Source organism: Marmota flaviventris, chromosome 11 (assembly GCF_047511675.1).
Source record: "Marmota flaviventris isolate mMarFla1 chromosome 11, mMarFla1.hap1, whole genome shotgun sequence".
Taxonomy (NCBI): Eukaryota; Metazoa; Chordata; class Mammalia; order Rodentia; family Sciuridae; genus Marmota; species Marmota flaviventris.
Window position 1 is genome coordinate 66,649,031 of NC_092508.1, and position 21,586 is coordinate 66,670,616.

Sequence of the window (21,586 nt, forward strand, 5' to 3'; positions counted from 1 at the left end):
ACCCCCGCCCATCCCACCCCCACTCCCAAATACTGGATGTCGAAGGTCAGACTTCAGGGAGGTTAAGCTGCAGGCCCTGTTCTGCGAGTTGCTTTCTGTACTTCCGCAGCGATCGCTCTGGGGTTCTCCAAGTGCAGGTACCTTCCCTTTCTCCCCACCTGTTAAGCTTGGGCGCGCCAGGCTTTCTGAAGCGACGCCCTAGCGGTGGGAATGGGAACGCTCCGCATCGGAGCTTCCTTTCCGTTTGGCTTCCCCAGCAGTACCCCCAAAACCCTGAAGCCCTGGGGGAAGGAAATTCCAACTCGCTCGGTGCACACTCCCGCCCCGTTCCTCTCTCCGGCTCGCTGCCTCCCTCGCTCCGATGCCGCCGACCTGTTCCTCACTTCTGGGAGGCGGTGCGGCGGAGAAGGTTGCGAGTTCCCGGACTCAGGGCAGGGACATGGGGCAGGGTGAGTGAGTCGAATTGGGGTGAGGCTCCGTAGCGCTCCACGAACGCCTGGCTTCCCGCCCTCGGTGCAGTGGGAGGCGGGACGCGGCCCGGCCCGGCCCGCGCTGGGCTGAGCCTCGGAGACGCTGCAGCTTTGCCCTCCATTCAAGTCCTGGCTTGAGAGCCAAGCTTCAAGCGCGCGGGCCGGGGGAGGGAAGAGTAGGAGAGGAAGCTGCTAGAGAGAACAGGCGAGCCACTGTCTCCTTTGAAAAGAAAGTAGGAGCCCTGGGTGGGAAAAGAAAGATTAGCCCTCCCAACTTTTCTTCGGGAAAAGTTTTCCCTGGGCGTTTTGTTTGTGCAAACTCTGCCGGAGCAGCCCGGGCTCCGTTGCCGGCGTGGCGGCGGTGCCTATGCGCCTGGCCCCGCTTCTTTTCCAGCCTGGGCAGCTCCTCTTCCTCCACGACAGGCGCCAAATGGCTACCCAGTAAACCCCACGGGGCGGGGGCTGCAGCGCCGCCTCCTGCCGTATTGGCCTCCGGCTTCGGCGGCCGCTAGAATCGGTGGGGATTGCGGTGGCGCCTGCGGGCTGGGAACCTGGTCCCGCAGGTGGAAGCGTACCCGGGAGGCGGGCCCGCCCCGGGCTGAAGTGGGTCGGGCGGGCTCTTGACAGTTGGCCAGCCCCGCTCCGGCCTGGGAAGGCGCGCGTCCCGCCCTGACCGGCCGGCCTCTCCCACCCCAGCAGTGACGCGCCGCCTCAGAGCTGGAGCCCGCGCAGCACCCCGCAAGGCGATGGACAGCCAACCCCCCTGTGCTCAGGACGCCCCCGCGGCGCCCACGCCGCTCGCCGCTCCGGCTGGGTAAGCCCCGAACGTCGCGCCACCGCTCACCCTGGAGGGCGAGGACCAGGGCAGCGAGGCCTCACCGGTTTACCTGGCTGGCAACTCGCTGCCCTGCCATCGGCCTGACTCACTGGCCATTCTACACGCGGCCAGGGAGGCTGCTTCCTCCCTGCCTTTTCGGAGGCCGCCCGAGGTGGTGGTTTGGGTAGTTTTTGATTACTTCTTACTGGGGTTGTCCTGGGTTGCGGAAGGCCAGCTGAATGCCAGGAATTGGGTGAGGAGTCCGGGAGAAAATATTGTAACAAAGGGCCCCTTGTTGGGGTTTTGGAGCAGCAGTGGACGATACCTGTGAGCCCTGGGAAGGAAAAAAAAAAAAAAAAAGTTTCCTTGGCCAAGGACTGAGACCGAGGCAGAGGCAGGCGACCATGTCAAGGTGACTGTAAGGAAGGGTCTTTCTGAAAGCAAGTGGAGGGCAACTGGAAGATGTGCCAGCTGTCAGCCAGCATGACAGTTCCGGGAGCGGGCGGGGTGCTTGCCTCTGATTGGGGGTGTGTGTGCCTTTGGCCAATTGCTGATGCCAAAGCCAAGCGCAAAGTCAGATTGCAAACAACTATACTTTTCTTTTTATCCTCACGTGTTTGAGGAAAGATTGGAGGGGAAGGGGCTGTCACATGGTGAGTTAATATTAAATGAAGCATGTCTTCCTGCCAAATATGCTAATAATCACCCTGCTAAGCGTTTGGGTAAACAGTAATGAGAACAGGTAGTTCTGCAAGAGATGAGAACCTGAAAAATAACCTTGGTCTTGGTAAATAGTTAAGGCGAAACGTGTTCTGGTTGAGCTTCTGAAGTGGGAATCCCCATTGCTAAAGTGTAACTTTTTCCTACAAGTGTTCCCTCATCTCAGTTTCTTTTCTTTCTTGGTTTATCTGAATGCACGAATGCCCTACAGAGGATACAAACATGACAGAAATAGAAAAGTTGAGGGGAAAATCAACTTCGTTACTAATGAATGAGAATTGTGCCTTGTTTTATCCCCCCCTGATTTAAGAGGGAAGAAGTCATTTTTCCCTGGAACATGACAGACAGACGTTTCCTTAGAAGCAAGTCACAGCATGTTTATTCATCAGAGACCATTCGAACATTGGCAGTTGTCTGCAGGAAACATGGAAAAGTCTCAAAGCAACATGACTAATATAAAAGATATTTAGTGTAATGCTTACGTAGAGGAAACATGTAGTGTATGAATTATTTCATTTTCCTTCAAATTGCTACCTTCTCCCCATGCAAATAGCCCTGTTGCTGTTGACTTCCATTTCTCTCTTTTCCCTAGCTTTTCCATTGATTAGAATGGAATATATGAAAGATATTCATTTATTCTAACATTAGGATATATGAAAAAAGAGATACAATCATAAACTTAGCATGAAAGCAAGATCTCTAAATAAATGGGCAGATTTTTGCATCAGGTTTCAGAATACTGAATTTGGGCACCACGAAATAAGACAGAATTGCATTGTTGTACGTGGAAATGGATTAGGTTAAGCTACTTTTTTTTAAAATGTACACAAAATACCCTCATATGTTCATAAATCAGTGACATTTTGCATGGGTTCAGATGGGTCTGTGATGAAGGGAAAGCGACAGGTATAGTAAGATAATTCCAGTTTTGCTTTTCAGACTTTAAAGTTTCAACCAAGTTCTTTGCTTTAAAAGAATGTACATGTAGTTCTTACCTCCTCTCCAGACTAAAGGAGAGACACCTGGAAAAAAATGCTTCAACATTCAACCTAAGATAATACCCCGAATTCTATCCTTTTATTTTATACTCTCATTAGAGATATCATCACTACTGGAAACATAAAAAAAAGCTTTATTTTTCTACTTAATCTGTCTCTTGTACTTGTCTATCTTGTCTCGTGGCATATTTCAAGGGCCAAGGGCCTGTTATATATTTGTTGAGTATTCGGTATTGTTTTTGTTATATAAATCCTAGAACATTAAAAAAGATTTAAGTTGTGGAAAATTTTATCGATAAGAGTATTATGGAACTGACAAGGAACAAGCTTAATGTGTTATAATTGTAAGGTTTTAGAGCTAAATACTTACATAAAACATTATATAATGACTCATAATTCTAATAATCTGTAAGGCCTAGGTTTAGTCCGTATCCTTGGGTATTCCTGCTCAAAAGTTCTTTTTGGTTTTCCAAGGTTTACATCTTTATACACATCATTTAAAAAAAATGAATGCAACTGCATATTTTACAAATGAGAATTAAAGACCAGATACACTTGGCTACTGTCTCAGAGAAAATTAGTAGCAGAACCTGAAGGAAAACCTATGGCTTTAGTTGATTAGATCATTGTGTTAATTACTTTCCGTGTTCTCTTGACCATAAAATGATAGATAATTTGTTAATATGTAGATTTTTCTATGTTGAATCACTAACTCAGTACTATGGTTTCAATATGATGGTCATCTACATACTCATTTGCAGAAATCTTGGCCCCCAATGTAAAGGCATTGGGAGGTGGTTCCTTTAAGAGGTAATTAGGTCTTTAAAGAGGGGTAAATGCTTCTATATGGGAGTGGGTTTCTATAAAGTGAGCTTGCCTCTCTCCTTGCTCCTTTCACATTTTGCACAGGATCCTACTGTGATGTTGTCCACCATAATATGACTCAGGCAGAAAGCCTTCACCAAGGCCAGAGACACTGCCTGATCTTGGACTTTCAGACTCTAAACCTGTGAGCTAAATAAACCTCTTAAAAAAAAAAAAAAAAGTAAGTGACCAGTTACAGGTATTCTCATAGCAAAAGAAAATGGACTAAAATAGTGTAGTTCTCTGTTTTTATACATTTCAGGTGATATTATTTGATAGCCTTCTCCCCACTTGCATAATTTCTGTAAGTTAGCATGTTCAGGGCATGACTGATTATTTTAGGAAAATTAATTTTTTATGGCCCCTCAGCTGCTTTTTCTTTGGAACATTCTAATTGTTGCATTGCAAGGAATAGTTTAAAAATTGTTCAGTGGCTTCACACATTTAATTCACATGTAGCATCCGTCAAACATTATTATCAGTTACTTGGGATAGATGGCATGTTCTTAATTTTAGTGAAAGTATTGGTATACAGAAGTTTTTCGCCTTAGGATTGTGTGCTGGCAAATGCCTGGCCTTCATCACAGTTTGTGATCCTCTGAATTCTTACCTTGGCCTCTAGTGCACTGCCTTAATCCTTCAGCATTCTTGATTAGTTTTTTCTTAATAGCTTGCAAAGGTATTCAACATATATTTATATCTCACAGGCCTGGTCATGGACATTTGAAATGGGCTGAGTTTTAACATCAAACAACATCAAATCATAACAGGTTTAGTTTTTCTTTGAGGTTAAAATTTGTATGAAACTTTATATACATGTATTGTTAAATATATTGGTAAGAGGTCATTGATTTTGAGTAGGCTCCTGTACTGGGCCCATCAGTCCAAACCAATATAGTATGTAATCACAGTAACAGCTTTGGTTGCAGAAGGCTTTGTAGCCAATTAACTGATTAAGTTGTAAACCATTAACTAGTTAAGATATAACAAGTTTAACTGGTTGATTGAAGAGATTGTAGCCAGTTAGTTGTTTCTATGCCTCACTTGTGCTTTTCTATAAATGTTGTTAGATCATATTGCTGGTTAGAGTTCTTGGAACCTGCTCTTGTTCTGGGAGATGCCTGATTCTCAAATCATTTTTCTTTTGATTTGCTTTAATAAAATATTCACATAATTGTCTAAAGAATTTTCCAGCCTGGTGTGGTGGCACATACGTATAATCCCAGGAGGATTTCAAGTTGGAGGCCAGCCTTAGCAATTTAGTAAACCCTGTCTCAAAAAAAAAAAAAAAAAAAGAAAGAAAGATCTAGAGATGTAACTCAGTGGTAAAGTGCCCCTGAGTTTATGTGTAATATATAGTCATGTATGTCTTATCTACGTCTTCACATATATTAAATTTGGATTAATTTGCATAGTAAGCTAGATAAAAATGGTTATACATTGTATTTTGTTTCTTTTTTTGAGGGGGCAGGTATTGAACTCAGAGGTACTCAAGTACTGAGCCCTTTTTTTTTTTTATTTTTCATTTTGAGACAGGATCTCAACTAAATTGCTGAGGCTGGCTTTGAATTGGCTGTCCTCCTGCCTCAGTCTCCCAAGCTGCTGGGATTATAGGCCTGTGCCACCACATCTGGCGTTATTTGTTTCTTACTAAGTGGAAAATACTAGGTTGGTTGTTGTTGGTGGTTTTCTTTTTACTTTTGAGAGGGCAACTCCATTGGAGAGACTGGTTGAAAAGTTAAAATGTTTTGAAGTTAAAGGTGGCAGCCCAAAGTGATTTTTCTTTCTACCATGGATATCCAATGACAGGACAACAATTTTGCTTTTTGCTCGTTCAGTTACTTGTAGCTAACCATGGTCTGAAAATATTACATGGAACATTCCAGAAATAATCATTAAGTGTTAACTTGTACACCATTATGAGCAGCATGATGAAATCTCATGTGTTCTTGCTCCATAGTGTCCTATCCATCCCAGGATGTGAATTCTCTCTTTGTTCAACATATCCATGCTGTATATAATACCTACTCATTAGTCACCTGGTAGCTCTCTTTGTTATCAGATTGGCTGACTTGGTTTCGCAGTGCTCTGAGTTCAGGTAAACCTTATTTAACGACGGCCTCAAAGTGGAAGAGTGGTGATGCTGGCAATTCAGGCGGCAAACAAACTGTAAAGTGCTTCTCCTTGAACCCAAAGTACACTGACATTTTTAGGAAGACTACATTAACTTTTGTTACAGTAATATTCTGTTTTATTAGTTATTGCTAATCTGTTACTGTGCCTAACTTGTAATTGAACAATTTTGTGGTATGCATAGAAAAACCTGTATAGAGTTCAGTACTGTCTGAGATTCCAGGCATCCACTGGTAGTAATTCCCTATTGTACTGGAATGTTATTGTTTGGATGTGAGGTGTCCCCCAAAAAGTCTCGTGTGAGACAATGCCAGAAGCTTCAGAGGAGAAATGATTGGGTTGTGAGAGTCTTAACCCAATCAGTGAATTAATCTCCTGAAAGGAATTAACTGAGTGGTAACTGAAGTGGTAGGTTGTGGCTGGAGGAGGGGAGAATTGGGGGCGTGGCTTTGGGCTATATATTTGTATCTAGCAAGTGGGGAACTCTGTGCTTCTTGATTATCATGTAAGCTGCTTGCCTCTGCCACACTCTTCTGCCATGATGGTCTGCCTCACCTCCAGCCCCAAGGAATGGAGCTAGCCTTCTATGGACTAAGACCTCTGAAACTGTGAGCCTTCAAATAAACTTTTCCTCCTCTACAATTGTTTTGGTTGGGTCCTTTTAGTCACAGCAGAGAAAAAGCTGACTAAAACATGGAGTTGCTCAAATTTTATATAAATAACATACTTAGTAATGTGACATTACCCACTTAGGAAAAGCAACACAATTGCTGACTTGGGCACATAGGTAAGAACACTAGTATCTACTTCTACGTGTGCATTTTTGTTTTGTTTTGGCTTTTTGAAATTTAAATGTTAAAGGCTTAGTTGACATTGCTGTGAGGATGAAATGTTTTGATTCTAAAATCTGGAATGAATAGTGGGGGATAAACACACTCTCTTGCAATTCTATAACTTTGGAACTGTTTAGTTGAAGTTATTAAATGATTTAGTAGCTGCTTTCTTAAGCTGTTATTTGGGTGCATTATTGGTTCTAAAGTTTTACTCATCTAATTCACTGAGTCCTTGTTAGCTGTTTTTTTTTGAATGCATTAATATCAACATGGGAATCACCTGGGGAACTTTGAAATACCCATGCTTTTAACCCTACCCATTCTGATTTTCTTTGGGGCAGGGGTGGGGTACCAGGAATTGAGGGCAGGGGCGCTTAACCAAGGAGCTATATCTCCAGCCCTTTTTTTTTTAATTCTTTGAGATATGGGCTCAATAAGTTGCTGAGTCTGGCTTTGAACTTGTGATCCTCCTGCCTCAGCATCCCCCACCTCCCCGGGCCAGCCATTGGGATTACAGGTATGCACTCCTGGCCCATTCCAGTTTTAATTTGGTGTTGGGACAGGGCTAGGATTATAACACCTCTCAGGTGATTCTGAGAATCACTGATTAACTAGCTCTCAACTGAAAACGGAATGCACCTTAAATGGGATGAAGGCTATTAATGATTTTTATGGAACTCGGCTTTATTTTGCCTTTTTAAAAATTTCAGTTATGTTTCTTACATTATTACTATTTTTAAATTGTCACTGCTTTTTGAGAAGGTATGTTAACTATTTTACAGCTGCTACAACTGAGTCTCAGAGGGCTTAATTAATGTATTCAAGGTTACAACTCTGAATGATGGAGGAATGTTAGAAAAATTCCAGCCCCCAACCCCTATGCTTCATCAGTAGTCCTATAGTCACCCAGTGTTTGCTATGACAGATTATACTAAATGTCTAAAAATAAATAAATAAATAAAATGGTCTTATATGTGTATTATACTTCCTTTAAAAACTATTTATTCCTTAAATTTTAAAAAAAATCAATTCAAATAAATTTTTTTAAATCTAGTACTTAAGACTAAATAATTAGGTTATATCTTCAAAGTCATATTTAACATTTTTATGTGTTTGGTGATTTACTTTAACTCATGCAAAGTAGCAGCCTTCTTTTGGCATGTAGCAAAGTGTTTTTATTTTTGCTATTAGGTGGCCTTAAAATTTACAGCAAAATTTTAAAATTAGGATTTTTGATTACAAATAAGAAAAATGAAATTTTTAGCACAGCAATGTTAGACCTCTCTTTCAAAGTCTCAATTTCCTCTGAAGGAGTTAGAGGGCAACTAAATAACAGTTTTATGACCTTATCTTATTGATATGCTAGGCATATTTATATAGTAATGTCATTCTTCATGTTACTAAGACTTCATTTAATAGTTAAAAACTCATGAGCTCTTCTTTTATGTGAAACCTAAAACTTCTTTTCATATGACAAAACTGAAGCTCCATGCCATGAGACAGGAACTTTCCATCCCCCAATCCCCCTACAGCAACCACCATTCTACTTTTCTGATTCTGACCACCCTGGGTTATAAGAGGAAGCATGCAGTCTCCCCTCACCCCAAGTAATTATTTATTTTATTTTTTTTTTACATTTACAACCACTACATTTTTTTAATGCTTTTATTAGAGCGTTATAAGTTGACTTCATTTTGACATAATTATACACGCACAGAGTTTAATTTACTCCATTTCAGTCTCTAGTGTCCCCTTTCCTTCCCTACCCCTTCTATTTCCCTTCCTCTACTGGTAGATCTTCAACTTATTAGTTTTAATTGGTGCTTTATAGATATACATAAAGGTGGAATTCGTTATGGTGTTTTATACATGCACATAGTGTAATTTTGTCATTCATTCTGCATTATCTCCCTTTTCCTGCCCCTTCCTGCCTCCCCTTCAATCTCTTCCTCTTACTCCATTGATTTTTCCCTCTTTATGATATATGACTCCTGCCACTTTTTTCCTCTTTATTTTGATCTAACTTCCACATGTGAGAGAAAACATTCAACTCTTGATTTTCTGAATCTGGCTTATTTCACTTAGCATGATATTCTCTGGTTCCATATATTTACCAGCAAATGTAGTAATTTCTTTTTTTATGACTGAGTAAAACTCCATTGTGTATATATACCACATTTTCTTGAGCTGTTCATCTATTGAAGGGCTCCTGGGCTGGTTCTATAACTTGGTTATTGTGAGTGGCACTGCTATAAATCTTGATGTGGCTGTATCACTGTAGTAATGCAGTCTTCCTTGAGTGGCTTATTTCACATAGCACAATGTCATCAGTATCCCTCCATATTGTAGCATGTATCAGTACTTTATTCCTATTTGAGCAGAATAATATTACATTGTATATAAAGGCCACATTTTGTTTATCCATTCATCAGTGGATACTTGGGTTACCTCCACATTTTACTTATTGTGAGTAGTTTTAACTATGAATGTGATTACCAGTATCTTTTGGAGACCCTGCTTTTAATTTTTTGGTACAGTGTTAGAAGTGAATTGGTAGATCATTTAGTAAAGTCATCTATTTTTAACTTATTGAGGAACTTTCATAGCATTTTCCACAGTGGATGTACCATTTTACATTCCCACCAGTGGTGTATAAGACTTTTACTTTCTCCACATCCTCACCAACTGCTATTTTTTAGACACCATCTCCTCCCAGTATGGTAATCATCCTAATAGGTGTAAGGTGGTATCTCACCCTGAGTTTGATTTGTATTTCCTTAATGATTGGTGATTCTTTGCACATTTTTATTCATATGTCTTCATTTGGCCATTTACATATCATCTTTGGAAAAAATGTGTATCTTTTAAATTAAGTTTTAGCCTTCCCAGATATTTTTAACACCTGTGTTTGTAAGGAATTTAAGAGGTAATCAGTCACACCTATATAGTTGCCTACTGTCTACCTGTTTTCCCATTATAATTAAGTAGTCTAGACAAAAACCATGTGGCCTTCAAAAATAAAAATATTTGCCCTCTGATTCTATCTGGATAAAGTTTGCTGACCATTAGTACTAACTTATAAAAAATGAATAGTGATTATCAAATTAAAATTTCATTTACTACAGGAGACTTCTAAGTATTAAACTTTAATGTCATTTGGAACAAGATGATTTATATTCTCTTTGCATGAAATAAAATGTATCTCATAATACGGAATTTTGCAGAATGTTGGTGATTGATTTCTTAAGTTAAGACAAGGTTTGGCCCCTTAGCAAAATTTGTTAAAATTTTGTTAAGCTGGGCGCCATGGTGCATGCCTGTAATCTCAGTGGCTCTGGAGTCTGAGGCAAGAGGATCTTGAGTTCAAAGTCAGCCTTAGCAAAAGCAAAGTGCTAAGCAACTCGGTGAGACTCTCTAAAGAAAATACAAAATGGGGCTGGGGATGTGGCTCAGTGAGTTCAATCCCTGGTACCCACCCACTCCCCAACTTTTTTTTTGTTGTTAAAATTTCAGAATTTAACATTTAAAGATATTGCAATATATTTTGAAAAGAAGTCAGGATCTTTGTGCTGGAAAAATTTTTATTAAAAAAAAAATTACTGATATGGTTATATAGACACAAATGGGCCTAGGAAGAAGTGGGCCAGAGGTGGAAGGAGTTCCTATCCAGATTTTTGAGTCTGTACCTATTTTATGAATTATGTCAAGATGTCCTTATAATTTCTGGTAGTGTTTTGGTGGTAGTTATTAGGATATTTCATATTCTTAAGCTTTTAGTGTTCTAACATTAGTATGATAGCTATGAGAATTTTTTATGACTTTGCTAAATGTTTTCCCCATCTGTTATAGTAAAAACAAACTAAAAGTATGGGAGAATGAAGTTTCCCATGACTATTTATAAAGGGCCAAATGTCTTCAGTTTTGCATTCATGTCTAAGGAATGAATCCATTGGAAAAGGCTCTGAAGGACTGGCTTATCTTTGAGAAATGTCAGTAAGCTTGGGTTATTAGCTTTATTTTTTCCTAGATTTTAAGTTCACAATGCTATTTATAAACTCAAATATTTTTGAACTCTTTGTAGACCTGAAACATAAAAAAGCTGTGGAACTAAATTTTAGAGTATTTTACCAAAGTAATTGGGGTGGTTATTTCAGTAGTAAGAAGAATGTAAAGGCAGGAGAAACAGCCCAACCCTTAGGAAGTGGAAAACTTAGTTCTATTTGTAGCTTTTAATATATATGTTTAATAGTTGTTATGTAGCTTTTTACAAAAGTCAAAATTACCCAATTTCATAGGCAATAAATAAACTAAGCTTTTTGGGTCCTTACTTATTGTGGTGCCATGTTAGGCAATATCTTGATTTCTTCTCTGCCTTTCCATGTTGACACATGCTCCTCAGGCAGACTATCAGAAAGTTGAGGAAAAATGTAGCATACTACAGAATTGGGTCAGCTTTGCCTACTATCTGGAAAAAAGATGAAGCCCCATGAAGGCTTTCATGTTTGTGGCTATGAGGCAATAAGAATGGAACTGGGCATGGTGACACTCACCTATAAGCCCGGTGGCACCTGTGGCTGAGGCAAGAGGATTGCAAGTTCAAAGCCAGCCTTCATTTATGTGAGGCCTAAGTAACTCAGCCGACCCTGTCTCTAAATAAATTATTTAAAAGGGCTGGAGATGTAGTTCAGTGGTTATACACCCCTGGGTTCAATCTCTGGTAACACCCCCCCCCCCCAAAAAAAAAAAAAGGGAAGTGGTTACAGAGAAGAATGAGAATGATCTTCTGAATCCCTCATTTTAATTTCCTCTAATTACCCTTGCTTTCTATTGAATTCCCTAATCAAAACCGGAGGTAGAAGGATAACGTAAATAGTTTTTTTTAAAGTATGAGTGAATAGGCCTGATCTTTCTTTGTAATTCCCAAAGAATTGTAAAAAAATTTTTTTTTTTTTTTTTTTGTAAAAAAATTTTTGATGTATTTAAAAGAGTAAGAATGCCATTTGGGGTGGGATTTGATTTTTGGAAAATAGCCAAAGGTGAGCCTCTGAAATGAATAAGAATCCGAGTTATAACAACTTGGGTTCAGAATTAGTTGTACCTATAAAATAATGATTTTTATAATTTTTGTATGATATGTAGGTTGACTGTAGGATTAAAAGCCAAAGGCATCAGACTATGTGATATAATGATAGCATCATTGGAAAAAGTACATTCATACTGATTTGAGGGATTAATACAAAATAATTTTCTCTGTCTTCTGGTACATTTGTTAAATATATCATTTCACTTCATGGCCGAACATCAGCTTCTGTATTTACAATAATAAAATTTCTTTTTTCCCCCCACATTTTTTTTTTAGTTGTCAATGAACCTTTATTTTATTTATTTGTATGTGGTACTGAGAATAGAACCCAGTGCCTCACACATGCCAGGCAAGTGCTCTACCACTGAGACACAACCCCAGCCCTTCCTCACATTTTTATTGGTGCATTGTAGTTGTACATATAGTTGGGATTTGTTGTTACATATTCATAAGTGCACACAATATAACAGTATAATTTGGCCAGTATCACTCCCCAGCATTCCGCCCCCACTCAGTGCCTCTCACCACTTATAATGATACATTTCTAAGGACTTAAGATACTCCTATGTGAGACATTTATTGCTAATCTTTGAGAATTTCCATTTCTAATCTGTCTTTGTGCATGTGCACACAATTGTATTATTTCTGGAGAAACAGAAGTAGCAAAAAAGAGCCCAAGGGGAACAGTGGTGGCAGGAGCCAAAGTTTTATAGCTGCTACAGTTGTGTGTCAGTTCAGATGTGCTGGAAAAACAGGAAACTGAGCTGCTGAATGTGAACATGACTACCCCCTTACCATTTCCAGGCCTGATGGACAAGCCATATTTCTAGACCAATTGAGTTGTCAGTATTCAAGATAATTATAGGAGCCTTTGAATTTACTTTCTCATTTGTGCTAAAGTGGATGTGAATTATAATAAAGCGAAACATCAGAGATAGGGGTGACCCGTTTTTTCTTTTGTTCTTTTACACCTGATTGTCATTTGCTATATCACTGCTTTCACAGAATTAGGAAAGAGGGGGCTGCTGTCTGACAGGATAGCATCTGTGTTTCTTGCTCTGTAGCTGCTCTCATTCTCAAGTGACAGTAATCTAGCTATTGGCTGCAGAAACTACTGTCTAATCAGACTTTGCTCGTGGATTCTTCCTGTATCTTGCTTCTACAGAAGATATGTTGTTCTCCATTCCCAAGAGCAGCTAGATGCTTTCATTTTTGCCAGGCTTCAAGAGAACAAAACTGAAATTGGCAGAGAAGAATGTCAGCAGGTGAAAAAGAACTATTTTTTAAAATTTTGTTTTGACCTTATCAGTTCTTTATCTTCAATTTTTTCTTAGAGTAAGTTTTATTGTGAGAATTTATTATCTATGAACTTTTAATTTTCCCATTTAAGAGTGAAAAGTGCCTTCATTTGAATGAAAAATACTGAACAGTAGTGGTCTAGTAGGTGAAATGTACTCTTCCTCTCATTCCCAACATTTTAATTGGGACAAATTTTATATCTAGAACCCATTTCCACTTCTAGTCTATTCTAATTTACCACAGGTCATCTTAGAAATAGTCTGTTCTAAAAGGGGCAATGTTCAATAATAATTCCCATTTTCTATTTATGATCTTATGTATCCGTATATAGGAAACTGACCTTTAGGTGATGCAAAAAAAAAAAAAAAAAAAATTACAGTCCTGCAGTCTGTTGCTTGTCTTGCAAACCTAGGGACATGTTTTCAGCAGTTTTTGGTTATTAATAATATACCTTTAAGTTAAGGGAACTTTTAGAACTTGTTCATCACATTCAAAATTTTATGTACATATTTAAGGTTCGATATTTTTGGATTTATATTTTTGTATGTCACTTTTAAGCACTAAACAGATTATGCAAACTTGACTTTATGGCAATGCTAAAAGTTATTCAGAGACATTGAATATTTGTAGCAACTTTTTGTAACTCAAATCCTTTTTAAAAATTATTTCTCCAGATATTGAGCACATTAAAAGTTAAAATTGGCAGCACTAGGGGATTTGAAAGTAAGATTTTGAGTATTCATAGTTTTCTTTTATTACATAAAACCCAAGGTAGAGACCAATTTTCTGGAATCCCACAGATATTTTGAATGGTTTGGACATGCATGAAGGCACCACAAATATTGGTGGCATTGCTAGGCACCATGGAGTACATCTATAATCCCAGCAATTTGGGAGATTTCTGCAGGAGGACTGCAAGTTCAAGGCAGCTTAGTAAAACACTGTCTTCAGAGTAAAAAGAACTGAGGCTATAGCTTAGTAGTAAACTGTCCCTGGGTTCAATTCCCAATACTGAAAAAAAATTTTAATTGAATAATATGAAAAGGCATCAAAGGAATAGCTTTGGGGCATTAAGAGATGATGTACTGCTTTGAAGGTGTACATAGATCAGGAGGCAGGAAGTAAATAGTGCAGTGAAAAGTATTTCTTGACATCTTTTACTACCTCTCAGTCTTCACTGGGTATTTTGAATGATTTCCTATAAAGAAGCATTTTTAAACAATTTCAAGCACTTAGCCATTTCTCTTCCATAGTTAAAGGGTATTTGAGAAATGTTGTGCTTTTGCATCAGGCAAAGCCTTCTCTTCATAGAACTATTGTTCGTTCTGTAGCACAATTTGGGCAATATGTGAAGAACCTGTCCCAATTCAGTCACCCCTCAGATGCTGAGCCATCGTGGATTCTGTGGCCCTAAGATTCTTTCCTCAGAATGATAAGCAGCAATATGGATCTATGCCAGATATCCTCATGGAAGTGCACAGAGAGGGAGGAAAGGGAGTACTTGGGAGTTGATGATAGAGGCTCTTTCCCTCTACCTTAATCTTAGAGAATCAAGTAGCTACTTATGTTTAAAATTGCTAATGAGAAATTGTCTTCACTTACATGTGCATTTAAAGTTCTAAAATTGGCTCTCCAAAGGGAAAAAAATGTATTTTCAAAATAAATTGGGAAAAAATTGGAGTTTTGGATAATAACCCCATTCATATAAATTTGATTCTTTTTATTTTATATCTAATACATCGAGTGTATTTGAGTTATGTATAGTTCTCATTTCCTCCCTTTCTCTGAGCTCTTTGTGGTCTACTTATACTTTTACACTACTTCATGGATCACCAAGGGGAGAATTTTCTTTTTCCTTCTTTAGTTAGCTAAGTAGGTATTTATTTTGCTCATTAGAAATGTAAGGATAATAACATTTGTACTTGGGAATATAGATAAAGGAACAAAGTAGCATGGGAAATATGTTCAGTTAATGGAAAAATGAAGATGGTTTCGGGAGGCAAAAGGAGAGGCCACTTAGCTAATGCTAGACTGCTGCCACTAAACAAGCAGTTTGAGTTTGAAGGCTTTGATCTTTTATGTTCTTTTTGTAACTCTGAAACTGATCATGAAACAGATCTGTGATCTTAGGGGATGATTTCTGCCCACGACCACATATAACCCTTTCAAAAGTGCCATATATGAATTTGGGGGAAGAGATTTCATCCAAAATTAAATTGAGAATTGTGACAATGACAGTAATTGTTCAGGGATGTTGACGGACCACATCAGTTGTGGTTCTAGTAAGCAGTATATTCAAATGGCACAGAACTCAAAAGAGAAAGATGAGGAAGCAGTGAGGAAGATGAGGAAGAAGCTCCTTCCAGCCATTTAGCTTTTGTCACGCAGTTTTTTCCCCAGAGACAATCAGGGTTGCCATTTCTTTGGAATCCTGACAATATATGCTCTAATAGCTGTTTAAAAATTTCTAACATGCACATTAGAAACAATTTAAATAATAAACTATACAGAAAAGTTTGTGGGAAAGTTCCATCTCCTCATAGTGAGCAAATGGGTCTATATTGTTTTCTAATACTAATACTGCTTTGTACTTTGCTTTCACCAGCTCAGCAGTTATTTCTTTACATAAAGGACTTTATTTTTTTTTCTCACTGTGTACTATATTTTTGTAGAAATGAACTGTGATTTGTATAAATGGTCCTTATCCCCAGCACACAACCCTACCCCTTAGGCAGTTTACAATTGTAAAATGAAGAGTAGTCTGTGGTATTCTTGACTGCTTCTTTTGGGTAAATAACAAGGTTTAGTTATTATTAACAACAGGTTTAGTTATAACATATCTAGACACACAGTGGTCAGTTATTGGATAGTATTATTGGAACTTATGTTAACTAAAGTCAGTGTTGGGAGATGGAAGGAAGAGAATTACGTGTCCATTGAAGTAGTAGAAGCTCAGTTATGCTAAGCATTGAGCTAAGTATAGAATAATCATTTTTGTAGCCCCTAACCAATGGATTATTGCTAAAATCACATTAAATGTTGCAGTGTCAAAATAGTTCTGTTTCTCTAAGCACTCTATTTTAATATTTCATTCATGGTTTGATATTCTCTTTTAACATTTGCTGCAGTGTGATTTATGAAAAATAAGCATTTCCTTAGTAGTATAAGTGAAAATTCTGAGTAATGTTGTTTCTATCTTAAATGTTTGACCTTCACAGGCAGTGTAATTTAGTGGGATATATGGACTATATTCTTATTTTGATCCTAAATATTACTGTTTTGAATAATGTAGTAGAACAACATTTTATTTATTAAATAGATTTATAGATTTTGAAAATGAAGTGATTAGTCATTAATTATGTTATTAATTAGCACATAAGAATTTTTACTCATTTGGGTCAACACCCTTAAATCTAATTGAACAGCCTTGTTATGAAGGTTCAGGACTTCTGTTAGTGGAGGAAATTAGACTATTGAGGTAAACAATAATAAGTCAAAGACTAAAATTGAATAATAGAGGGTGTTCCAGCTCAAGAAAGAAAGACTGAGAATTTAGACATGTTATGAATGTAGGAAGATAAATTGCCAAATAGGCATCTAGAAAAGAAAAGCTGGTATGAACTTTCTGTCTCCCTAGAGTTTTCAAACTGTGTGAGTCTCTTACTTCCTAATTTTTTCAAAATTGGTGCAAAACATGTAGAGTACAGAATAAAACAGGTTTGTCCATTTTTTCCCCAAAGAATACTTTTGGAATAAATTGGTATTTTATGTTGTCCTGAAATAAGAAATTCTAAGCTAGAATTCATCTTTAAAATAAATAAGAAAAATGTCAAGAAATGATAACATGATAGGTGATAATTTTCCACAAAGCACTTTGAGCCTACTGCTTGCTTTTCCTTTAACTTTGCAGCCTACATAATGATCTTCTGATGCAGCAGACTAGTGAACTGGCTCTCTGGCTTTTCACAGCATTGCTTTGGTTTCAAATAAAACTGGTGGATCCGGAAGGCAGAGAGTGCTTGGCAGGCAGCTGTTGTAGAGTGAGCTTGGAGAAAGATCTGGACCTGAATCTCTGCTCTGTCACTCACTGGCTCATGTACTTTGTTTCCCTTTCCTGAGACTCTCTTTTCTTTTTTTTTTTTTTTTTTTTCTCCCTGAGACTCAATTTCCTCCATGATGGAAGAGGATACTAATACAGAATGAAAATGTGGCACCAAGAGCAGCCCATATGAGGCATTCAGTGTTTGTTAAATTTTACATCATATTATCCACATTGTTAGAAAGCAGTCCATTGGAATGCTATAGTCATTGCACTCACTCAACACCAAGGAGAGACAGGAATGCCCTGATTGATTTGCTTCTCCATGGAAGTAGAGGATGATGTAGGCTAAATGGTTCTTAAGTCTACTATGAAAGTCCCCATGCCATATGCAGGGAACTTATATTGGGTCCACTGAATCCAAAATATAAACTAATCTTAAGGAAAATCACCTTAATTTTGACAGGTGAAAAAGGTTGCTTAGATTAGGAACATGTTATCAAGGGAAATATAATTCCAGTTGTCTCCTCACTATACTATTGTGGGAACTGCCTTTCCTTTTACAATTACACTTTTCTACTATGTAGGATGAGACTGTCTCTAACTGCATCTCTTTAATTTTGGTGAGACTGATAGTGACTGAACATATTTATTTTTGATACTAGGGATTAAAGTAGAGGGTGGTTAATCACTAAGCAACATCCCCAGCCCTTTAAAAAAATGTTTGTTTTTTTGTTTGTTTTTTGAGACAGGTTCTCACTAGGTTGCTTACAGCTTTTGTAAGTTGCTTAGACTGGCTTCAAACCTGTGATCCTTCTGCTTCAGCCTCCCTGAAAATTTTCTATTGTAAAGTCATACATAAGAGCTTCATTATTAAAAAGAGAGTGGGCCAAAAAATTAACACCCCAAAGCAAATAACCCAATCAATAAATGGGCTAAGGAAGTGAACAGATTCTTCACAGAAGAAGAAATACAAATCAATCAACAAATATATGAAAAAAATCTTCAACACCACTAGCAATTAGACAAAGGCAAATCAAAACACTGAGATTCCATTTCACTCCTGTTATAATGGCAATTATAAAGAATACAAGCAACAGTAAACGTTAGGGAGGATGTAGGGGGAAAGGTACACTCATACATTGCTGGTGGGATTGAAAAATTGGCACAACCACTATGCAAAGGAGCATGGAGATTCCTCCCAAAACCTGGAATGGAACCACCATTTGATACAGTTGTTGCACTCCTAGTTTTATACCCAGAGGACTTAAAATCACACTACAGTGAGACAGCCACATCAATGTTTATGGCAGCTCAATTCACAGTAACTAAACTATGGAACCAGCCTAAGTGCCCTTCAACACATGAATGGATAAAGAAATATTATTCAGCCTTAAACAAGAATGAAATTATGGCATTTGCCAGTAAATGGATGAAACTGGATAATATCATGCTAAGCAAAATAAGTCAATCCCAAAGAACCAAAGGCCAAATGTTTTCTCTGATATGCAGACGTTAATTCACAATAAGGGGGTGCTAGGGAAGAATAGAGGTACTTTGGATTAGATAGAGGGAAGTGAAGGGAGGGGAGGTGAGGTGGTGTGGGGATAAGGATAGTAGAATGAATCGGACATTATTACCCTATGTACTTATTATATGATTACCCGACCTGTGTAACTCTCCATTATGTACAACCAAAAGAAGTTATCCTCCAATTATGTATGGTATGTCAAAATGCATTCTACTGTCATGTATAACTAATTAGAACAATAAAAAATTTGATTAATCAAAAGTGGGAACTTAACACCATTCTAATCATAGGTTATCATTACTGGAAGAGAATTTTCTTTTTAAAATTTGATCATCTTCCTCCTGTAAACAAGAAATTGAGGCATTTGTACTATACCATAATACTGTATAATTGTCAATCTAGATGCTGACTTCAGTTATTGATGAGAACAAGAAGAATCTGTAGCTCTCTTTTTTCTTCTTTCAGGATAACAGTGACCATGTCCTTTGGAACCAGAGGGAAGAGTGGGAGGCCTTTTTGCCTCAGGTTGTTTAAGTGATGACTCTCAGCTCTGGTGGCAGCATGATTATGTAGCCTGAAAATTAACCCTACATGCCTGTGACTAAGAGCTTTTATTAGAGCAAGCACAGTTGAAGAGGTTCATTGATTTGGATTTTTCTGGATCTATCGTTATTGTAATAAAGAAATATTTTGCATTTCTCCTAAGTAAAATGTGATATCAAACAAATTCTCAGTTAAGATTTCTTGACATAATTAAAATCTACTTTTTCTTGGTAAATATAATGGACATAGGCGTGGACATAATTTAGTCTTTCTAAGTTCAGCACTTGGAAAGTTTTAAAGCATTAGGGCACTCCTGCTAAATCTTTTTAAATTAATGTATTTCATAAGGTGGTATGTAGAACGGTTCAGAATCTTAATTGCTTAGAGATTGAATGAATATTTGTAAGTTCACTCAGATTGCCAGTAATTAAAAGAATTAAGGAAACAGAACTTAAAGACAGTGGTGGTAACTTGTATTATGCTGGTCATAAAAGCAATGAGAATTTATTGAAGGACACCAGGTAATATGACAAATGGATGACATGTGCCACTCCGTTTATTCAATAAATAGTTATCCAGATTGTACAAAAGAGGAAATTGAAGCTTAAAGTGTAACTTGTCCAGTGTACGCTTCTGAGACTGCAACGTAGATGTTATTTGAAAACCATTTGCATCTTGATCACTTTGCATTCCACCTGGGAGAACTGTCAGGGCAAAAAGGCAATATGATAAACAATAGCAAGAGTGAACTTTGATGGGACTACTTTTTTCCCCCTCTTTTTCTTTTTTGATTATAAAATCAATATCCTTATTTTAGAAAATTTGAAAGAAATAATGTTAATCATTATCCATGCCAGCTAGAGATAATAATGCAAATGACTCGCATTTTAGTGTTTTTCAAAGTGTATTCTGATTAAGATCCAAGTTGGCACATTTTATGTTAAAAAAAATGCAATGGTTGAATAATTTGGGGAAAGTCTGGATTAAACTGCTTTCTTCTCTCAAGGGGTTTGGAGAGGTTTTAATATGCATAATATGCTTCCAAAATTGAAACAACATATATAACATTTCTCAAATTTATTTACCAAAATAAGACTGGTTTATATATTGCAATACTTGTTCTTTCAGATATAGCATAGGTAATTCTATAGATAGAATGCATTCATCTTGACTTTTTAGTGAGCATATAGATTTTGAACCATATTTATTATTATTGAGGTTTATATTGGAGTTCCTTTCGATTATTTGAAGTTTTTTAAAAATGTTTTTTAAATGGTTACACAGCAAACATATGTATATCTCTGTGTTTATGCTACTCTTTTTAACCTTTCATCAACTGAGCATTTGGGCTGTTTTCAACTAAATACTGAAAAGGACATGAATTATAGGTCTGGTAGAAAGTCATTCTAGAAGCTGCCAGGAATGAGGAAACCAACCAAGAGTTTGTCTCACAGGTAGAAACTGTGAATGCCATTATAAGTTTCAGAGAAATCTGGGTGTTCATCCTGTGACTTGTCATCGGTGATAAAATACCAAAGAAAGGACAGTCTTAGGGAAATAGGAGTGGTCAACTGTTGGAATGAGCTCAAGTGAGGTGTCTGTGTGTATCTGCCTTCTTGGGGCAGAGGTGTGCCTTTCTTTATGCTCAGGCCAGACCTGGGGTCTGGGAAAGCTTGGACACTCGATGTGTTCCAATTTATCTTTGCTGTGGTCTTGGTAGAAGGTTTGGGAGTTTTCAGGCTCCCTTAAAGGGTGAAGAATCTGGGCCAGTGGACAGGGATGGATTTGAGAGGGAGGCATAAACTTGGATTAGTTGGAGAGGAATACGTTTGAAGCTATTTAATGAGTAATCCATTGTAAGAACAAGAAATCTTCCTGTTCCAATCAATAGTTCACTGATTTTTTTTTTTTTTTTTTAATTAACAAATACTTATTGAAAGCCAACTGTATTCTAGACATCGGTCTGGGCATTAGCTGCTAATTGTATTGAAAATGTTACTGTACAGTACATGGAAATTATATTCATGGAATAAAATCACTTGGCTGGAATGAAAACATGATTCAATCTTATTGAAAATACACATCTTTGAATAACCTCCAAGGGAGTATAAACAATACTCCCTCTGTTTTAAATAAGGAAAGTCCAAATCTCTGAAATGCCAATTACTATGCAGTTTCAAATACTTTCTTTTTTTTTTTTTTTTTGCATCTTGGATGATATTATGTCTGATTCCTAAGATGTCTTAATCTTTTCAG

General features: G+C 37.8%; 1 protein-coding gene across 7 annotated transcripts in view; it reads left to right on the top strand.

The window, feature by feature from the left end:
• Positions 1–962: 962 nt before the first annotated feature.
• The window catches only part of Cobll1 (cordon-bleu WH2 repeat protein like 1), a 148,844-nt gene continuing 128,220 nt past the window's right edge, over positions 963–21,586 (top strand). For all 7 annotated transcript variants that reach the window (XR_011709114.1, XM_071619117.1, XM_071619120.1 and 4 more), the window contains exon 1: positions 963–1,284. Coding sequence is in view for 6 of the 7 variants with exons in the window: in XM_071619117.1 (XP_071475218.1) it covers positions 1,217–1,284 (68 nt within the window). In the remaining variant the exon portion in view is untranslated. The remainder of the gene's footprint in view (positions 1,285–21,586) is intronic.